This window comes from Mytilus californianus, unplaced genomic scaffold (genome assembly GCF_021869535.1).
Source record: "Mytilus californianus isolate M0D057914Y unplaced genomic scaffold, xbMytCali1.0.p SCAF_10, whole genome shotgun sequence".
Lineage (NCBI taxonomy): Eukaryota > Metazoa > Mollusca > Bivalvia > Mytilida > Mytilidae > Mytilus > Mytilus californianus.
The window spans coordinates 28,489,046-28,507,348 of record NW_026262582.1 but is presented as its reverse complement, the minus strand read 5'-3'; the positions used below and the strand labels follow the sequence as shown (position 1 = coordinate 28,507,348).

The window sequence follows — 18,303 nt, the reverse complement described above, 5'->3', positions numbered from 1 at the left end:
ACGAACGGTTTTCAATTTATAATCATTTGAAAATTTAAAAAAATAAAATCCCATAGGGTTCTATAGTAAAACCCTCTTTTCTTTTTGCCCCTCAAAGTACCCCTTTATAAACCCCATTGCACAAACAAAACCCTGATTGCACCACTAGACATGTTAGTCTAACATATTGTGATACCCTAAGTTAATCTGACAAGTGGTTTTGGAGAACGGGTGCGGACAAGTTCAAATTTAAAAGCGGCGGAAGAATAATAATAATAATAACAAGAAATGATTGTAACAGGATGCTGTTACGAAGTCTCCCAAACGAAGCTCCCATAATTCGTAATTCCCAGGGTCGCCTGACATTGGGCAAAGTCTAGTGAAAATTGGTTTGGTCCAGTAAAGTTATATGCATTAGTGATGCATGGGGACTAACCCTGTATATCATTCAAATCATATTGGCATGACAAACCAGAATATATATGGTTTAGGGGTGGGGATCTCGACCATTTACAAGATATTACAACTTTCTCAAATGGCAGGGGGTCGGGATGATCCCTGGGGACTAACCCTGTATATCATTCAAACCATCTTAGCATGACAAACCAGAATATATATGGTTTAGGGGTGGGGATCTTGACCACTTACAAGATATTAGAACTTTCTTAAATGGCATAGGGTGGGGGTGACCCCTGGGGACTAACCCTGTATTTCATTTGATTTGCTTTATCATGACAAACAAGAATATATATGGTTTAGGGGTGGGGATCTCGACCATTTACAAGATATTACAACTTTCTCAAATGGCAGGGGGTTGGGATGACCCCTGGGGACTAACCCTGTATATCATTCAAACCATCTTAGCATGACAAACCAGAATATATATGGTTTAAGGGTGGGGATCTTGACCACTTTCAAGATATTAGAACTTTCTTAAATGGCATAGGGTGGGGGTGACCCCTGGGGACTAACCCTGTATTTCATTTGATTTGCTTTATCATGACAAACAAGAATATATATGGTTTAGGGGTGGGGATCTCGACCATTTACAAGATATTACAACTTTCTCAAATGGCAGGGGGTTGGGATGACCCCTGGGGACTAACCCTGTATATCATTCAAACCATCTTAGCATGAAAAACCAGAATATATATGGTTTAGGGGTGGGGATCTTGACCACTTTCAAGACATTAGAACTTTCTTAAATGGCATGGGGTGGGGGTGACCCCTGGGGACTAACCCTGTATTTCATTTCATGTGCTTTATCATGACAAACCAGAATATATATGGTTTAGGGGTGGGGATCTCCACCATTTACAAGATATTACAACTTTCTCAAATGGCAGGGGGTCGGGATGACCCCTGGGGACTAACCCTGTATATCATTCAAACCATCTTAGCATGACAAACCAGAATATATATGGTTTAGGGGTGGGGATCTTGACCACTTACAAGATATTAGAACTTTCTTAAATGGCATGGGGTGGGGGTGACCCCTGGGGACTAACCCTGTATTTCATTTCATGTGCTTTATCATGACAAACCAGAATATATATGGTTTAGGGGTGGGGATCTCGACCATTTACAAGATATTACAACTTTCTCAAATGGCAGGGGGTCGGGATGACCCCTGGGGACTAACCCTGTATATCATTCAAACCATCTTAGCATGACAAACCAGAATATATCTGGTTTAGGGGTGGGGATCTTGACCACTTACAAGGTATTAGAACTTTCTTAAATGGCAGGGGGTGGGGTTGACCCCTGGGGACTAACCCTGTATTTCATTTAATGGGTTTTATCATTTAGAACATTCTCAATTAAAAAGATTGTGTCTATTACAAACGGTTTTCAATTTATAATCTTTTGAAAATAAAAAAAAATAAAATCCCATAGGGTTCTATAGTAAAACCCTCTTTTCTTTTTGCCCCTCAAAGTACCCCTTTATAAACCCCATTGCACAAACAAAACCCTGATTGCACCACTAGACATGTTAGTCTAACATATTGTGAAACCCTAAGTTAATCTGACAAGCGGTTTTGGAGAACGGGTGCGGACAAGTTCAAATTTAAAAGCGGCGGAAGAGGAAGAGGAAGAGGAAGAAGAATAATAATAATAATAAGAACTGAGCAAAAACAATAAGTCTTCCCAAACTTCGTTTGGGAGACTTAATAATGGTTCTCTAGATATAGAGGGGACACAATTAGTTACGGACGGACTGACGGATGGACAGACTGATCACTATAGGGTGACTCACCACTAGGTGGGACCCTAATGAATTGACAATAACTTACCATATACATATCTTTGGATATTTTGTTATCATCATGGGCCTTCTCTAAAATCTGTAAATTTTGTTTCTGGTCTGCCAGAGTCAGCTTCAATTCAATTTCAGGATCAGCTTTTCTCTGAAAAACATTCCAGTCAATATAGCCATCTTTGATTTCAGATCAGCATGAAATGACTAATTCTTATGAATCCTCGGTTCACCATTGATCTTACTTTCAAATCTCTTAAACTTTTTCAAATTGGTTCTAAGAAAAAAAGTTACATGGTGGGGAATTAAGGAGGTGGAATGATCGTGAAACAGTAGGTATAAATACTTATCCATAATTTTCTAACTTATGATTGTTCTGATTTTTTTTCTTCAGATTATTCACATAATGGTTTGGCAGGCCCCACTTTATTGAGCTACATGATTGTATGGTTAATGCATAGACTTTTTACATGTCCAACTCCAAATGTTGCTTTGGTGGGCCCCCTATTTCAAAATCTGTGACCCACAACTGAAGACATCAAGTATGACACCAACAAACTAGAGGCTCTCAAGAGCCTGTGTTGCTCAACTGTATCTACTGTGGTTTTGGAAATCATGAAAAATAAGGTTAAAATCATAATAAATAGTATTTGATATACTAATAATGATTGAGGCCAGGTATGGTTTAATTCGGCCAAGTAGTTAAATTTAAAGCAGGTCATCCTTTTGTAGTCTTACAATAGTTACTGAAGACCCTTTATCAAAAAAAAATTTATAAAAAATTGTGAAAAATTGTGAAAAATTTATTTTAAAGGGTAATAACTCCTGAAGGGGGTCAATTGACAATTTTGATCATGTTTGACTTATTTGTAGATCTTACTTTGCTGAACATTTTTGCTGTTTACAGTTTATCTTTATCTATTATAATATTCAAGATAACAACCAAAAACTGCAAAATTTCCTTAAAATTACCAATTCAGGGGCAGCAACCCAACAACGGGTTGTCTGAAACCCAACAACGGGTTGTCTGATGTGTCTGAAAATTTCAGTGCAGATAGATCTTGACCTGATTAACATTTTTACCCCATGTCAGATTTGCTCTAAATACTTTAGTTTCAGAGATATAAGCCAAACTGCATTTTACCCCCATGTTCTATTTTTAGCCATGGCGGCAATCTTGGTTGATGGGCGGGTCATTGGATACATTTTTTAAACTAGATACCCTAAGGATGATTTAGGCCAAGTTGGTTTTATTTGGCCCAGTAGTTTCAGAGGAGAAAATTTTTGTAAAAGTTAATGGACGACGACGGATGACGGACACCAAGTGATGAGAAAAGCTCACTTGGCCCTTTTGGGCCAGGTGAGCTAAAAATTAAATCCCTAATGAGCATAAAACGAGGAACACATCTATAATTACTTTCAAAAAATCTTTGTGTAATGAAATTGAAAATTATAAATAATTGACTGAGATTATTCATTTTTTGCTATTTGAAGAGCAGAAGACCATAAAATAAACAAGTAAAAGAAGGTCTCAAGTCCCAAATGGCAGGGGTTGCAATATTTGTGAAGTCCCCAAGTCTGGAAAAATGAGAAAAAAATTCCTCAAACAATTCCATAATAGCAAGTGCACAACTTCAACATATGTGCAACCTTCCTGTGAAGTTTCAGGGATCTGGGTTGGAAACAGTTTCAGATGAGTCGAAGTTTTACCAATCAAAATCAAACATTTATTCTGAAAAAAATGCCATTGTTTATAAACAGCAGATATCATCTCAATAACCTAATCTGACCAACAAAGTATGAAAATGAGTTGAGATCAATATGCTATAATACAGATAGACATATACTCAGAACAATAATCAAGTCTCAATGGCAGAGTGGTCTATGTACTGTGGATTCATTAATGTTCGTTGCATACCAATTCTCGTGGATTTCGTGAGTATAGGGGAACCAGGAATTTAAATGTTCAACGAATTACAAATTTTCTAAAGGAATGTATGCAGACTTTGCCAAAACCACGAAATCAAATATCCACGAATATGCAAGTTTTCCTCAAACCATGAAAATTGGTGCCCACGAAGAAAAATGAATCCACAGTATTTCATCTACAGCATGTACAGTGATCACTAGCCTGTCAATACTCAGATTATCATACCTGCTCGTCATAAGGTGCGTTTGACTCTGATTTTAATTGACTAGGAGTGCCAGTGTTCCTGCCAAAAGTCATGGTTTTCTCAGGGTACTCAAGCCTCCTCCACCAATAGAAATTGGCTGGCATGGAAAAGCCAAGAGTGCTTAAATTGGCTTTAAACACCAACATTCAATCTCCCAAAAATCCACATACCATACATTATGATTATTATAAAAATATATAAAATTCCCTTTCTTTGTGCCCCTTTATATGACTGTTATTAATGATAGACAAACCTGTTTGAGTTCCATTTTAATATTAGGAATAACAAAGTCTTCTTGTTCCTTAATTTTCTCTTCAATGCTGGTCTGGAAATCACCTTGTCTAAATAAAAAATAAACCAAATACAAAGTTTAAACTACTATAAATGTGTATATTTTCTTTGGTTATCATTTTCAGTGACAACAATGCAACAACTTTTCACACTGGGGGTTATTAATTCACACATAAAATATAATTGAGCTTTTTGTATCTATTTTGATAATTCATACAAACTATCAGCACAGTGGATATTTTCAAGCATTTTGGGTTAGGGAGCTACCATTTGATTTTTAGGGGGGCTAGGATGAAATTTGAAAAAAAAAGCAGGACAGGAGTTTTGAGGGAAAAAAAAGGCAGGATGAGCAACTTGGCAAAAAAAATTCGTAAGGGTTCCGCGGAACCCAGTGTCTCGCCTACTTTTTGCTGTTAATCGCAGGCTCAACAAAAATGAGGAAAAAAATTAATAAAAATATTCCTCTCTATACTATCTTTTGATTGTAAGTAGCTTCTGTCCAAGTTTGGTAAAAATCCAGGATAGTTTATGAATCTAATAAATGTTTTAAAAACTTAAAGTGCAGACTGTATGTAATGTTAACTGGAAGAAAAACTAAGTCCATTTATAAGTAAAATACGGAAAAAATGGATTTTTTTTTTTACTTTTTAACAAAATTTACTTCTGGATACTATCTTTTGATCATAAACAAGCTTCTTTCCAAGTTTGGTAGAAATCCAGGATAGTTTAAGAAAGTTATTAAAATTTCAAAAACTTTAACCACAGAGTGAATGTAATATGTTTCTTGGCAGAAAAACTAAGTCCATTTATAAGTAAAATACGGAAAAAATGGATTTACAAAATTTACTTTTGAATATTATCTTATGATCATAAACAAGCTTCTGTCCAAGTTTGGTAGAAATCCAGGATAGTGTAAGAAAGTTATTAAAATTTCAAAAACTTTAACCACAGAGTGAATATTTGTGGACGCCGCCAACGACGACGCCGACGGAATGTAGGATCGCTATGTCTCGCTTTTTCGACAAAAGTCGAAGGCTCGACAAAAAGGCAGGATGACAATTTATGTAAAAAAAGTCAGGATAAACTAATAAAAAAGGCAGAACTGAATAGAGTGAAAAATAAAAAGGCAGGACCGAGATTACAACTAAAAAAAAAAAGCAGGACCAAATTTTTCATCCTAGCCCCCCCCATAAAAATAAAATGGTAGCTCCCTTATCCTCAAATCTCTTAGACATTTTTTACATTTGGTTGTTCTCTAGATTAAATATGATTGAGTCCTACTCTCATCTTGTGATATTGCCGATAATTTCTCCTCTGATATTGTGACATCACAGATAGGTTCTTCACTGACATTGTGACATCACTGATAAGTTCTCCTTTGACATTACTGATAAGTTCTTCTCTGACATTGTGACATTACTGATAAGTTCTTCTCTGACATTGTAACATCACTGATAGGTTTTCTGACATTGTGACATCACTGATAGGTTTTCTGACATTGTGACATCACTGATAAGTTCTCCTTTGACATTGTGACATCACTGATTAGTTCTCTGATATTGTGACATCATTGATAAGTTCTCCTCTGACATTGTGACATCACTGATACGTTCTCTGCTGACATTGTGACATCACTGATAAGTTCTACTCTGACATTGTGATATCATTGATAAGTTCTCCTCTGATATTGCATCATCACTGATAAGTTCTTCACTGACATTGTGACATCACTGATTGGTTCTACTCTGACATTGTGACATCACTCTGATAAGTTTTCTGACATTGTGACATCACTGATAAGTTCTCCTCTAACATTGTGACATCACTGATAAGTTCTCTGCTGACATTGTAACATCAGTGATTAGTTCTCTGATATTGTGACATCATTGATAAGTTCTCCTCTGACATTGTGACATCATTGATAAGACATTGTGACATCACTGATAAGTTCTCTGCTGACATTGTAACATCAGTGATTAGTTCTCTGATATTGTGACATCATTGATAAGTTCTCCTCTGACATTGTGACATCATTGATAAGTTCTCCTCCGACATTGTGACATCACTGATAAGTTCTCCTCTGATATTGTGACATCACTGACAAGTTTTCCTCTGACATTGTGACATCACTGATAAGTTTTCTTCTGACATTGTGACATCACTGATAAGTTCTCTTCTGACATTGTGACATCACTGATAAGTTCTCCTCTGATATTGTGATATCATTGATAAGTTCTCCTCTGACATTGTGACATCACTCTGATAAGTTCTCCTCTGACATTGTGACATCACTGATAAGTTCTCCTCTAACATTGTGACATCAGTGATAAGTTCTCTGACATTGTGACATCACTGATAAGTTTTAACTGTGACACTGTGACATCTCTAATAAGTTCTCCTCTGACATTGTGACATCATTGATTAGTTCTCCTCTAACATTGTGACATCACATCAAGTTCTGCACAAGCATTAAAAGGACTTGTTTAAGAATTCCAAAGCAACTGAACTGGGTGGAGTAGGTACAGGAAAGTAACTCCTTTATCATTTCTTGCTAGGTGCCTGACACTCTCCAACACTAGTTGTGTATTTGATACAAATTTACTAAAGTTTTTATAAGAGACAACTCTCCATCCACAACACAATGTGAAAAGTAAACAATTATAGGTCAAAGTATGGCCTTCAACATGGAGCCTTGGTTTAAACCGAACAGCAAGCTATAAAGGGCCCCAAAATGACTAGTGTAAAACAATTCAAACAGGAAAACCAACGGTCTAATCTATATAAAAAACGAGAATCGAGAAACACTAATGAACCACATCAACAAACGACAACTACTGAACATCAGATTCCTGACTTAGGACAGGTGCAAACAAATGTCATACCCACTTTTAACTTTTTATCCATACTCACAATGGTAACATTGTGACATAATTTATCACTTCCAGAATTTGTACTTCAAAGCGATTTTGTATATTGTTTTTATCCTGATGAAGGTGCCGTAGGCACCGAAACATGTCGATCTAATTAAATTACTGCAGCAATTCCTAAAGTGTTGTTGTTATAACAGTCTTCACATTTTATGTTTTTATCATAACAACTCTGCATTCCTGAGGTATCTTCTTTAGGAATTCTATCGTATTGAAGATTTACCAGGTGTTTGTTCACTGTTGTTTGTTAAATATCATAATGTGTTCTAGACGATGGTACTCTCTGTGAAAAAAACCTATGACAAAGTTAAGTTCGGTAAGGGCCATATTTGGCCTTGATTATGAAGTTCAATGTTTCAAGATAAAATATGTTTTAAGCTGATGAAAAGACAAGTGAAAAAGTTTAAAAGAACTATTTTTGTCCATGTTTTACTTTAAAGCGTTGATTTTTATATTCCAAATAGGCCAAAAGTAGAGATTTTTGCGAAAATTGACAAAATCGTCCAGATTTCAACCAGATTCAGGCCTAGGAAAATACAGCGCAGACATCTAATACATTTTATTGTTTTGTGATATATAAGTTTCAGTAAAATTACCTTTTAACTTTTGTGGTTGTACCCTAGAACAGATTCTTTTTTTAGTATTTTTCTTATAAACACTTCATAACATTCATTTTATTTTACTTTGTTAATACATGTAACTTGCCAAGGAAATCTCAAGTTTTCAGCAGAAAGAAATGTACACTTATACATCCTGGCACTTTCTAGTGATCACATGATCAATTACATCATGGGACTTTCTAGTGATCACATGATCAATTACATTCTGGGAATTTCTAGTGATCACATGATCAATTAATATTGTAGATTTTAAAGTGTATACATACAATATATCCATATCTTTCTGAAGTTTGTTGTACATCTGCCAAACCATGTGATATCTATTTAACAGACCATGATATTTCTTATCCTACAACAAAAAGTTAAAAAATGATATCATTTCGATACAAAAGATCATAATTACTCTTTCTAAAACAAATTTTAGAAATCAATTACTGCATAGCATTTATAACACCATGTTTCTCAGTGGAAAATAATGTGCATCAAATTACAATTTAAAGTCCAACTCACGATTGTAGAAATGACTTTTGGGTGAGCGCTATAATTTACTCTCATATGCCTTACTGCTTTGCTTTGTAAAAGACAATAATAAAATTCTAGATATATCTATATTTAGTGCAGACTCACAGATGTATATATCTATGGCTGTAACATTTTTCCTACCACGTAAATCCATATGTATCGTAACCTATGTGCAAACTATTTTGATTTTGCAATGTTCAAATTAAAATTGAAAAAAACCAACAAAACCATTTTTCTTATTTTAATGCAAAGCAAAAATAATTAGTGTATTTTGAGCTTGGAAAAATGTACAAAACTAAAATGAAATAAAATTCTGCCAAATCCCATGAATGATCTTTGCACATTCACTCATGTCAAAACACGGTACGGTCTTCAACACAGAGCCTTGGCTCACACTGAACAGCAAGCTATAAAGAGCCCCAAAAATTACTAGTGTAAAACCATTCAAACGGGAAAACCAACGGTCTAATCTATATAAAAAACGAGAAACGAGAAACACTTATGAACCATATCAACAAACGACAACTACTGAATATCAGATTCCTGACTTAGGACAGGTGCAAACAATTGCAGCGGGTTTAAACGTTTTAATGGTACCAAACCTTCACCCTTATCTGAAACAATAGTGTAACATCACAACATAGAAAGACACACTATAAAATATCAATCAAAAGACGTATTAACACCAGTGAACCTACACTGAACAAATAAATTTGATCTATGATACAATGTAAATACAAAATAAATAAACTAAGGGAAGAATAATTAAAGTAACATGTTATACCACTGTGAAATGTTAAACAATTTAAGAAAAACAATATGCTAGAACAAAAATATCAGCCATTTGCAATTAATTTAAACACAGGTAAATATAAATAATTTTGTTGTTAGGTATACGTGTACAGTTCAAATGGAGAAAGGAAATATGTTAGGTATACGTATACAGTTAAATAAGATAATGGAAAGATGTTTTACCTCTAGCCAAAATCCTTTTATAATAATATTCAGGCCAATTGAATGTTTGGATTTAACACAATTTTATTTCAATAAATAATGACATAGCTATACTGGAAATTATTAGTTTTTTCTTACAGGGAGTAAAATAGAACAGTCACACACAAGGCACATTTTTCTTCGCTTCAGTTTTTTAAAATTACTGTATTTTTCCTATTAGAATCAAAATAATTGAAGCAAGCCATAGATTTGTGATCATTATCACATGGCTTGGGGCAATTATATTCATTAATGTTATCCTAAAAGCTTATGCTCAGAATAAAATTTAAATATAACAACCCAGGCCATGTGAAAATTTCCAAAATATCTATGGCTTGCATGAAATATTTCTTAAGTAATAACCTTGGCTTGCTCTTCAGTAAGTGTCATCTGCTCAAACTTCTCCAGTCTATCTTTAGCCACTTGCAGTCTCCGGGCTATGTGTATAGTCTCAGTTTTAGCAGTGTCCATTGTTTTCATTCTGGTCTGTAAAACAGAAAAGTATCATTAGGTCCATATCAAGTGACAGCCGAAGATAAAGAAGATAATGTAGATGTTTTACCTCTAGCCGAACTCCTTTTGATAATATTCAGGCCAAATACATGTTGATGTAATATGAATTTACTCTGAGAATTATAAATACTGTAAATTCAGAAATTATTGCGAGGATTTTATTAATGCGAAAAATGCGACTGTGTGACAATCGCAATAATAAGAACTCGCATTCTGATATCTGATGCATATATCTGTATGCAGCTTTTCCTGAAATCGCAAAAATTAAGCTCGCATTTATGTCCATTCTTCAAAAATCGCAATAATAAATGCACGCAATAATTTCTGAATTTACAGTACAAGATTCACAGACATTATGAGAGATTCTCAACAGTCTGATGTCATCCCATCCCCACCCATTATTCTATGAGCCGACATTTATGGTGGAATGTTAGTTTACATATAACGTCAAAGGAAAACTTAATCAAAAATCTTTTCTGTTTCCTCAAACTTATTCAAAATTGAACTAAATTCTAAAAAACATCTGATGTTTGCTAGGTGAATAATATAGACACGGACTGAATTTTGACATTCCTCTACAGGTATCATTGGCCTAAACCCCAGTCCAATTACAGCCTAATCATGCTGAGCTTGCAGATATTGTGGAGTTGGTGATCACTTTACATTTGGTTCAAGACTTTCACCTCTGACCATATTATTTTTCACTTCAACCTTGCATTAGCTTAAAATCTCAAAGTACTAACTTGTACATAATCAACAATTGCCTTGACCTACCTCTGCATCTTTGACCTTGACCCTGATTTCAGTTTGTCTGTCAGACGTTCTCGGCTCATACTGATGCTGCATAGTTCCTTTGATCATCATCCTCATAGCCAGGAAGGCATTTGATATAATTAATTCCATATTATGCATATCTGAAAAAAAATTTACATATTAAACAATGAACTAAACCATTCACACCTCAAAGCAAGATAGATTATGGTCTGGATGGGTTCTTCATATCTTTATTCTTTAATTTTTTGCGTTTTATTCTGTATTCTTTGCCCATTATGCTCTATTCTGTAAACCACATCCAGATCCTCAAAGATGGCCTCTATGTTTATTTAAAAGATACGCTGATGTTGTGTTTAACTAATACACTTTTCAAAACAATTTGAAGCTTAATCATGTATAATGAACAATAAACATTTGTGAATATTATAGAGAAACTGATAACACATGAAGTATCCCCATTCGAAAATATGCGGAGGGATCCCAATCCCATGGAGCAATTACACGAGACAGCAAACAGTGGGGAAGTCAAATGTGGATCCGATTCCCAAGGAGCATAATCTTCTGTGGGAAACGGATCCAGATTCTACCAACCCACAGTTTGCAGCCTCGTGCAATTGGTCCTCAGGGTTCTGATCACTTTGCAGATTTCAGATCGGGATACCTGGTTTAAAACAAAATTCCCCTCTAAATGTTTGAATTCAGCCACAAAAACAAAAATGTGTCCATAGTTCACATATGCCCTACTCGCACTATCATTTTCTATGTTCAGTGGACCGTGAAATTGTGGTAAAAACTCTAATTTGGCATTAAAATTAGAAAGATCATACCATAGGGAACATGTGCACCGGTACTAAGTTTCAAGTTGATTGGACTTCAACTTCATCAAAAACTACCTTGACCAAAAACTTTAACCTGAAGTGGGACAGACGGACGGACGGACAAACGGACGCAGAGACACAATGCCCCTACTACTATCGTAGGTTAGGCATAAAAAATTGAAGGCTTTATGACCTGGCATTTTCTTTCTAAAAGCAAGTCATGAACTTTCAGATCGAGAGCTTAACAGGTATGTTCATGAAAAACTGAATAAAATGCATGGTAAGAAATTTCTACAAAATATGTACTTACATTCTACTACATTAGCCACAAGCATTGTCAGTAGTTCTTTTGGATCTGGTACAAGCTGGAAAAAAGTGGAAACTTTGTAATTGTATTTCTTTTTACTTTCAGACTTACAAAACAAAAGAACGTAATAATCAATTTACCCTCATTTAATTTTTCTTTATGTATCCAAAACATGTTGTTTGCACTGTCAAGAAAGATGTGTTATTTCTTACCTAGAGACAATTAATTAAAAAAAAATTAAACATGAGGGTTCCCCAAATTCAAAGTACCACTACTTCACTTATAAATGAGACCGTGTGTCATTATCTGCTTAGAGAAGATATAAGTATGACTATGGCCATCAAGTACTGATATTTCAGAAAATTGCGAAAGGATAGATTGTTAAAATAAACTGCTCCGCTCAGCGCAGCTGGATACGCCCGCAGAGGTCCAACCCTGAACAGTTGGGGCAAAAATGGACACAATATTCAAGCTTGATACAGGTCTGAATTTGGATTGTATTAAATATTTGACATATTATAGGTTTCTGAATAAATGTAGTCAAAGAACTTGAAATTGGTTATATGAATTGAATTTATATTCAATTAAAGATTTCTTGCTGTTGTGCAATACACTGTGCTGTTGCGCAATACTTAGTAAATCTGTTGTCAGACTATAAACAATTAAAGTTCAATTTATTCTCAATGTCATATTAGAAATTTATGAAAATATAAAGGGAGCTTACATCAATAGATATAAACAATTCACCAAAGTTTCATGAGAATTGCTGACAGCATTTTTGAGTTATTGTCCGAAAACTGGAAAATCCCCCCTTTTTTAATGAATAAAACCCCATAACTCAGAAATGTAAAATGTAAAATTTATAAAATTCTAAACAGAGCTTACATCAATAGATATAAACAATTCACCAAAGTTTCAAAAGAACTGCTGAAAGCATCTTTGATTTTTTGTCCGAAAACTGGAAAATCCCCCTTTTTTATGAAAAAAACCCTTTAACTCGGAAACGTAAAATCTAAAATATATAAAAATCAAAAGGGAGCTCATGTCAATAGATATAAACAATTCACCACAATTTCTTGCAAGTTGGTGAAAGCATTCTTGAGTTATTGTCCGAAAACTGGAAAATCCCACTTTTTTTAATGAATAAAACCCCATAACTCGGAAATGTAAAATCTAAAATTTATAAAAAACGAAAGGGAACTCACGTCAATAGATATAAACAATTCACCAAAGTTTTATGCAAATTGGTTAAAGCGTTTTTGAGTTAATGTCCGACATGTTGACGACGGACGGACAGACGGACAGACGGACGGACGGACAGACGGACAATGGTATACCATAATACGTCCCGTAAACGGGCGTATAAAAAACGCTAAAGGCTCTGAAGAGCCTGTGTCGCTCACCTGCATCTTCAACAATGGCAACTTTTGGTAAAAATTAATGGACAATTACTCCGTGAAATGTTAACTGACAATTTCAGTCATGTTGACGTATATATATAGATCTTTTCCTACTGATCATTTTTGCTTGTTAAAGTTTCGCTCTATCTAGTATAGTTTTCAAGATAATAGGCAAAAACATGGTAAAAATCATCATTTAAGGTCAAAAACTCACACTGTTGATTCATAAATTTTTCATGCATACCAATTTTTCGTGGATTGAGAAAAAAATAATGTTTTTGTGGATATTTTTGTGTAAGTGCCAAAGTTTGCATACAAGCAAATATAAAATTTGTAATTCGTTGAACATATAAATTCGTGGTTTACCTATACCCATGAAATCCTCCAAAAATTAAGTTTCAAAGAATAATAATGAATCTGCAGTGTAAGGAGATGACTGACCAATGTTGACTTATGTGTATATGCTGTCTTGCTGATCATTTTAGCTATTTAGATTTCTATCTTTCTATTATGGTTTTCAAGACAAAAGGCAAAAATGCAAAAATTTGGTAGAAATCTTCATTTAATAACTGCTACAAAGCATTGACCATTTTTGCTATTTAAAGTTTCTATTTATCTGTTATAGTTTTCAAGAAAAAAAAATTAATAAAAATTGGTAAAATTCATTATTTAAGGACAATAACTCCTGAAAAAAATCGTTTGACAGTTTAGATGTAATCAGAAAATAGGTAGATCTCTACATTCTGAACATATATGCTTCAGTCAGATTTTCTGCATCATTAGCAGTATTCAAGATAATAGACAAAAACTTGCATTTTACCCATATGTTCTATTTTTAGCCATGTCAGCCAAGTTCGTTGGCAGGCGGGCTTGTCAGACACAATTTTTAACCAAGATACCCGTAGGATGATTGTGACTAACTTTGGTTCCAATTGGTGATGATAATTAAGTTGTGATAAAAAGCTCATTTCACCCTTTATGCCAGGTGAGCAAAACATTGGATTAAAATTTTGATAGCTTTGGTTGTATGCAGCTTTTTATGAAATAGCAAAAAAAATCATCTCACATGTTTATTCATTGGTTAAAAATGGCAAAAACAATTGAATAGCTGACTTTGTGATATGAGTTTTGCTCATTGTTGAAGGCTGTACAGGGACATTAAGTTGCTTATACATGTATCAAGGTCATTGGGACTCTGGTAGAGAGTTGTCAATCATACATTTTCTTATTCTTATATGGCCATGTCTTTATACCTGGTCTGGTATTAAGTTCTTGAGTTTTTGTAAGGAATACACAAGATCTTTAAGGTTTTCTTTCTCCATTAGTGTACACATATGATCTCGGAAGTGCATGATAGCCCTCAATACACGAATAACATCCTTCTGTATAGCACTTAAGTGGTCTTTGTGTGCATTCTCACACCTTTTGACAGCAGCTGTGCTCCTAAATAACAAGCAAATCATTGTAGTTCAAATGTTAAAAGCTAGCCACTGATCATTCATAAATAACAAATTTCCTAAAACTTGAATCATCATTAAAGTGAAAAATAGACAAAGATATATGTCTGGCCTGTGTAACTTATAACAAACATCAACAATTGTTAATGATGGTAATGCCACTTGAAACAGCAGACTTAAGTCTTGTTTCCACATTTATTGTCATAGGCAAGACAAAAAGTTTATATGCACTTTCACATTATAAACATTCCAGCAATGGTATTAAAACAATTTGTTAGAAATTTCTAAAGCAGCAGACATGCTTATAAGCTTACAGTCACTTCATGTTTACTAGATTACATTGTTGCAGGAGATGCAATGAAAAAAATTAATGTTCACTATTTACCATTTATTGTAACTTTAAAACCCCAATTCAATTTCATCTATCAACATAGGAAATAAAAATATTGTTATAACCACACCAAAAACCAGGGGTGATATCCAATCTCTGTAAGAGTAAGCAGATCCAGCTTCACTTGTGGCACCTGTCCTATTGCTCATGGCATATATGTGATACAGATCTTTTATAATGGTCAATCATGATGGCAAGAAAATAGATCAACTCTTGATCATATCAACTGCAGAACCCTTAATCGACATAGTGTAAGATGTGAATTTTCTTATTCTCAATATAAAGTGCATGTACAAATTCTGATTGCAAACTATCAAATCTAAAAGAAATGTCTAAGGAACACTATCATATTTCTATGATCACTTAAACTTCGAAATCTTGGTTAAAATCCTGATTTGGCATATATTCAAAATATTTCACATTGTTATGAACCTATGTACTAAGTTTCCAAATCATATGACCACATCTTTATGGTTAGCTACCTTAAATAAATTTTTATCTTGATCATGACAGACAAATGGTCAGAATAATGGATAGACTAATTAAGGGACACATTGACCAGAAAACACAATTATTTTATGCCCTCTTCTATTGATATAGAAAAATAGAGAGACTAACTGATGGCCTAGTGGATGGACACATACACCAGAAAACATAATGCACCCCAACTGTCCTAGGTGGGTCATACAAAATTATGTACATGTTTTACCTTTGTTTTTCTTTCCGTAAGTGAGCTTTAAGTTTCTCCAGTTCTTGGGAGAAATCTCTCTTCATCCCAGTTAACAATTTCTTAAAGTAAGCTGAATCTTTATCTGCTGGTACTGATTCTGTTGTCTGCACCTACAAAGTTTTAAAATCATTTTTTAAATTACTTGTATGATATAAAAAAATTGTAAATGTGGTATGATTGCCAATGAAACAATTTTCCACCAGATACCAAATGACATAGATGTTAGCAACCATAGGTCACCTTATGACCTTCAACAATGTTTGCCTTATTATCAACCTTTCAGCTTTAGCAGCAGTTTTTTTAGTGTTATAAATGGTTGGAAACAAATACTGTAAAAGTAAGTGAACAAAAAAGTACCCAAAAAACTGCATTTAAGGATGTACTTATAGATGATAGTTAGGCAATGTGTATAAAGACAACTGTTCAGCCATTACATTTTATATACAACTAACGTATTTCCGCCCAAGGCGACGTCACTGACAATACGACGTCGACAATGGAAAAGTACAATAGTACGGACGTTATGTTCCCGCGACAATCTCAACATACTGGGGCCGCGAAAAGTCAAATATATCACAATTTTCTAAATAATCTCAATTATCCATTGATCAATCGTTTCACTGATAAATTACTGTCCATCAATAAATAATAATACTTTGAAATTGTCTCTCGCGTTGTGTTTTTCTTTGAAATACTGAGTACATGAAATCATTTAAAACGGAAATTACATTTAGCAATTAAATTCAATTAATGTCACTCATTAAATAAGAATAAAATTCAACTTTGCACTAAAACGCGTAATTGTCGTCTTTAACATCATTGGTGTATCCACTTCCGTATGGTCTCACGGGCTTTAAGACTTGCTTTTCGTCTCGGTCTGTTCTCCATATTTTCCTGCTGATCATCTATTGGAACGTTAGAATTGTTTGTCATCGTTTGTGTAACTTCTAATGGATATAATTTTGCGATCGGTCTAGTTGTTTCCCCATTGTTGGTTCTTATTCGTGCAGATCTTACAAGTCCGTCGTTACCTCTCGCCAGTTCGGTTACGATCCCAATTTTCCAGTTTATACGCGGAGATTCGTTGTGAATTTGCACGATGTCTCCTGTATTTATTAATTGTTCATTTTTTCCGGTAGTCCTATGAAATTCACGTAACGACGTAAGGTATTCGGATTTCCATCTTTTCCAGAAATGTTGAATCAATTGCGTTTGTCTTTGTACACTTTTATTAAGATCGTAATGTCCCATGTAAGTCGGGTCGGTGATGTTATCGATTTCTGGTTGTGGGTACGGTAATGTTGAAATGCGCCTTCCGTATAGTAGATGAGACGGTGTTAAAGCTTCACAGTCTTTGATATCGGACGATGGATAAGTAAGCGGTCTGTCGTTTAAGATAGTTTCTATTTCCGCAACAATTGTTTGTAATGTTTCCATGTTAACTTGCGATCGTCCAAGCACTTTTTTCAAACTTGTCTTCGTAAGAGCAATCAAGCGCTCCCAGAATCCACCATACCATGGTGCACGTTTCGGTATGAATCTCCACTCTACACCGTGTGTTGATAAAGTATCTTTTACTATATCCGATTCACATAATCTTTTTATTTCCTCAGATCCTGCAATGAATGTAGATGCATTGTCAGATACTAGAATTTTAGGCAGAGATTTACGGCTAACAAAGCGTCGAAATGCCTGAATAAATGAATGTTCGCTCATGTTTGGAACTACTTCGAGATGAACTGCTCTAGTCGATGCGCACGTAAATAAGCATATATACGCTTTCTTTAAAGTTCCTTCTTGATCCCTTACGTATAAAGCGCCTGTATAATCGACCCCTGTGACGGTAAATGGCGAGGCTTCCTGTACTCTTATTTTCGGAAGCGGTGGCGGGTCCGGTTTGCTGTAAGATTTTCCCATAACTTTGCGGCAAGTTACACACTTATTCAATAACTTCTTAATAAATTGTCGAAGTGTCGGTACCCAATACGATTGTCGTACAAAAGTCAGCGTAGCATTAAGTCCAGAATGGAGTGAACGTTCGTGTGCGTCTATCACAATCAGTTTGGTAAGTGGATGATTCGCAGGTATAAGGTACGGAAATTTGGTATTCTCTGAAATCGGTGCATTGTGAATTCTTCCATTGCATCTCA

At 34.8% G+C, this 18,303-nt stretch overlaps 1 protein-coding gene across 2 annotated transcripts in view; it reads right to left on the bottom strand.

Annotated features, from left to right (window-relative positions):
- Positions 1 to 18,303, bottom strand: part of LOC127717875 (synaptonemal complex protein 1-like) — a 106,518-nt gene that overhangs the window by 10,305 nt on the left and 77,910 nt on the right. For both annotated transcript variants that reach the window (XM_052223736.1, XM_052223737.1), the window contains 8 exons: positions 16,133 to 16,263; positions 14,829 to 15,018; positions 12,179 to 12,233; positions 11,051 to 11,190; positions 10,127 to 10,249; positions 8,515 to 8,597; positions 4,664 to 4,751; positions 2,274 to 2,387 (listed from right to left, as the gene is read on the bottom strand). In XM_052223736.1, coding sequence (XP_052079696.1) covers positions 2,274 to 2,387; positions 4,664 to 4,751; positions 8,515 to 8,597; positions 10,127 to 10,249; positions 11,051 to 11,190; positions 12,179 to 12,233; positions 14,829 to 15,018; positions 16,133 to 16,263 — 924 coding nt within the window. The remainder of the gene's footprint in view (positions 1 to 2,273; positions 2,388 to 4,663; positions 4,752 to 8,514; positions 8,598 to 10,126; positions 10,250 to 11,050; positions 11,191 to 12,178; positions 12,234 to 14,828; positions 15,019 to 16,132; positions 16,264 to 18,303) is intronic.